Source organism: Sus scrofa, chromosome 9 (genome assembly GCF_000003025.6).
Source record: "Sus scrofa isolate TJ Tabasco breed Duroc chromosome 9, Sscrofa11.1, whole genome shotgun sequence".
Lineage (NCBI taxonomy): Eukaryota > Metazoa > Chordata > Mammalia > Artiodactyla > Suidae > Sus > Sus scrofa.
The window spans coordinates 50729515-50733489 of NC_010451.4; the positions used below are offsets into that span (position 1 = coordinate 50729515).

The window sequence follows — 3975 nt, forward strand, 5'->3', positions numbered from 1 at the left end:
CTGAGCTTAGTACACCATGGTTGTTTATTCAAGAAACCTGAAAATGTTTCCTCTGCTCTTAGAAAGGCAATTCTGACAAGAATTGCCTATGCCTATACATGATATTGGACTGTAGTGGTTCAGTGTATTAGGCTAGTTCTTTTGGTTTTAAGGCATTGGTCTGTTTTCAAGATACCTGCCTAATGAAACTTATTTAGGTTCCCCCAATGAGGACCGAAGTTTCTCCAAAACATTCCAGATTTTGAATGGTCATTCCCTTCTGTGCTGTTAGCTAGCTGACATCTCACATCAACAATCTTAAATTCCTCCTGCATTTCACTGATCTCTATCTAATACCCATCAATCCAGGAACGTACAATTCTAACTTCTTTAGTCATGCACATCTAACTTCTTTCAAGGCCTCTAGTTATTCTTATATCTGATAGTTTTTTTTCTATGTGTGATAGTGTATCCCCCTCTATAACTGATGCCTTTCTCAGGGCTTCTGGGCCCCTTGATTCTTCAACTGCAATAAGTCTCAGGGTCAAGGGTCAAATGACCAGATGATTCCATGGCAGTTGGCAGCCTGGACAGCAGGCCAGCCCAGATAAAGGAGTGTGAAGAGTGGGCTTTATCTTCTCTGTTCCACAAGCCCCTTCAACTTCTGCTACTGCCAATGCCTTAGCAATCACAGAAAGCCTAGATTTTGCCTTACTTCCTTGACTAATCAAATCAGAGAAGAAGCATGTGAGATATTCGGGGTGATCTCAGATTGAAATCCCCAGTCACAATGGTGCATTTATCAATCAGAAATATCCAGGCTGCCAACATGATCTTCTCCTCCTGGGCCTTAGTCTTCTTGGCCATAGGAATCATCATAGAAGAATGGGCAGAACTGACATTTGAACCAAAGCAACATAAACTAATCCATAATCCATGGATATGCTGCAATCCTATTTGGCCAGAAGGTCAGAGCTGTTCTTTGGAAAGAGACAGGCAGTTTCCATCCTTCCTTGAGAGAGAGGGTTCATCCTTCCTTGACTTCATTCCTCTCATCATTATTCTTTAGCGCAGCTACCTCTGGTTGCAGTGTGCCCACTTCCATAATCAACACAGTCAAGGCCAATTCCAGAAGCTCACTATTGGCATGTTTTGGAGAGAAGTGTAGAAGCTCACAGACTTAGTTGTTGGACCTCTGAGAAACCTTGACAGTAGCAGCAGGATGACCAGCACATCAGAACATGAGGGTCTAAAAGATCTGAAAGAAAGATAACTGGGAAGAAGGAAAATATTGGAAACAAGGTTATATTGCTGCTAGAGGAAGACAGGATGAATTGGAGTGTGAAGTGAGAAACCAGTTTTGAGAAAATAGAAGAGAAAGAAGCATACAGAGACACCAAGAGAGAGAATAGTTTCTTTTCATTCTGTCTCCTGTTCAGCTTAGTACCTTATTTCTCTTTCATCCCTTTCCTCTTTATTTTTAATTAAATCTTTAACTTCATTCCCATATTTCCCTGGAAATTTGTGGGCCCCGGGTGGAAATGAGCCTAGAAGAAATATCTATCCTTTTCTCAATTCTGCTTCTGCTTGCTTTCCAACAGGTAGATTGGAGGTGGTCAGGAACTTGCTGATTTTGGTCCTCAACCTTTCCTTCTTCCATAACTTGCTCCTGGGTCTTGAATTCACCTATATGATTCCTCAAACTAAGCTCATTCTCTTCATGACGGCCTACATTGCTGTCCTCACAGGTAACTTTCCATCACTCCTAACACAGGCTTGGAGGCATAGGGTTTGTGGGTCCAGACTGTAGTCTCTGACTAACTCATCCTTCCCAGGTCTTTGGCTTAGTTATTCAGTTTCCACTGAAGTGGGGTTGACCTTTGGACAAGGTGCATTTGTATGGGGCAGGGGCTTTGGAAGTGAGACATATCTTGGGTGAAGACTTGAGGAGAAAAGCCAGAGTTCCTCAGAAGGGATTTTTTTTCTTGTGTCTGGACATCAGGTATCTTTCTGTTCTGTGCGCTCATACTGTATCAACAAAAGCTAAAGGAAGGTGAATCCATGTATTACTCTGGTTATAGGATCACCTGGATCATTTTCATCACCTACATAAATGTTTTCCTCTTAATTGTCTCTGGTGAGTGTCTTCAGGGCCCTTGATGGGTGGTAAGGACCAATGCATGCCTGGTAGAGGGGAGAGTGAAAGGATGGGAACGGGGGATGAGGAAAATAGTGCCCTGCATTTTTAGGGGCTAACATTCAAGTGAACTCCCATTCGGAGGACAGTGCCCAGGAGGATAGGGTTGGAGATGTGAGCTGAGCGAGATAGTGAATATGATTTGCCTCTGAAGGAGCTCCTCATTTCTGCCTTTTCTACCATATTTTACACCCTCCCTACCTCAGGGCAGAGATAACTATTAACTTCATGACTAAAGAGAGTGGCCAATAGGGACTGTTCCCTGGTATGGAGAGGGACAGTGACCATGGGGTACCATGTCATGCCAGGACAGCCTGAGATCAGGAGAAGCAATCTCTGATACTAGATGGCTGCCTTGGAATCCTGGAGACGCTTCTCTTCTGAGAGGTCTTTAAAATTTCCTTTGGAATTGTACTTCCTAACTTAGAAGCCTGTCCTCTTTCAAGAAGAATCCTCAGTTTTGTTTGGTTGAGCAGCATTTAAGCTATTCTGCCTACACTTTCGTCTTTTCTGCTAAAGTGTACCCCCTCCTGAAGGCTTGGGCCAGTCCACGGGGAACCACTGGGCTTTGGATCAGGGTCTCTTTGCCAATAAAGAGGGAGGGAAATATTTCTGTGTCTTTTCCATTGTTCCTTCAACACCCTCCCCTGGCTTCTCTTTTCCCCAGGATTCCTCTCTTTCCTACAGTACAAGCATTGCATCGATGGTTGTGCCTGGCTAACCAACATCCCTAAGTCTGCCAGAGAGAGTCAGGTTATGGAGCCATCTGGGGCTTCTATCAAAGTTATTTCATTACCAGCAAGCAGGGAAATGCCTCGCAGTATTGTCCGTGTGCACTCCGCTCATGTAAAAGAAGCTTCTCCAAACAAAGCACACATCCAAGCACGTCGTGTAACCTGGGCTGTATGATGTGACAGTTTATTTTTCAGTGTATATTCCTCATAATGGAAACAGCCTATGTGTATGTGCCGTGTGTGTATCCAACTATCTTGTCTCTGTTTGGTTTATGTAAATGACTATGACTCAGTTGGGGTCTATTAGAATATCCAAAAGGCTTTAAATTTTTTTTTTTTTTGGTAAATCTTGGCCAGCTTCTATTTGTCCCACCATTAAATAATATGTTATTAATATAATATTGTCACGTAACAAATACTTGCTGTATTGTTTACTCCTACATCACAGAGATTTAGAAAAATACATACTACTTTATATCTCACTTATTTTACTGTGACATATTTCAAACACTCAGAAAGAATACAGAACAATGTGATAAACACCTCTGTACACATCACCCCACTTTATGAACTTTTGACATTATGCCCTGTTTGATTTAGATGTTTTAAAATTTAATCATAGACATAACTGATGTTCCTCCAAATTTTTTTGTCATCTCATTTCCCTCCCTTAGCACCACAAAATACTTTTAATGATACATTGCTGGATCATTTTACATTCACATCAATTTTACTATAACTTTATGCATGTATAAAAATTGTATAGATTAGCTTTCCAAGTATTCAAAGATCATTAAATGTCATACTGTACAGATTTTTTTTTTTTTTTTTTTGCTTTTTAGGGCTGAACCCACATCATATAGAAGTTCCCAGGTTAGGGGTTGAATCAGAGCTACAGCTGCTGGCCTCTGCCACAGCCACAGCAATGAGGGATCCAAGCCACGTCTGTGACCTACACCACAGTTCATGGCAACACTATATCCCTAACCCACTGAGCAAGGCCAGGGATCGAACCTGCGTCCTCATGGATGTTACTCAGGTTTGTTACGGCTGAGCCATGACGGG

At 42.1% G+C, this 3975-nt stretch overlaps 1 protein-coding gene across 1 annotated transcript; it reads left to right on the forward strand.

The window, feature by feature from the left end:
* On the forward strand, positions 607–3273 carry TMEM225 (transmembrane protein 225). The gene is made up of 4 exons (XM_021063952.1): positions 607–947; positions 1581–1772; positions 1982–2116; positions 2844–3273. The coding sequence occupies exons 1-4, from the start codon at positions 770–772 to the stop codon at positions 3083–3085; spliced, it is 747 nt and encodes a 248-aa protein (XP_020919611.1). The 5' UTR covers positions 607–769; the 3' UTR covers positions 3086–3273.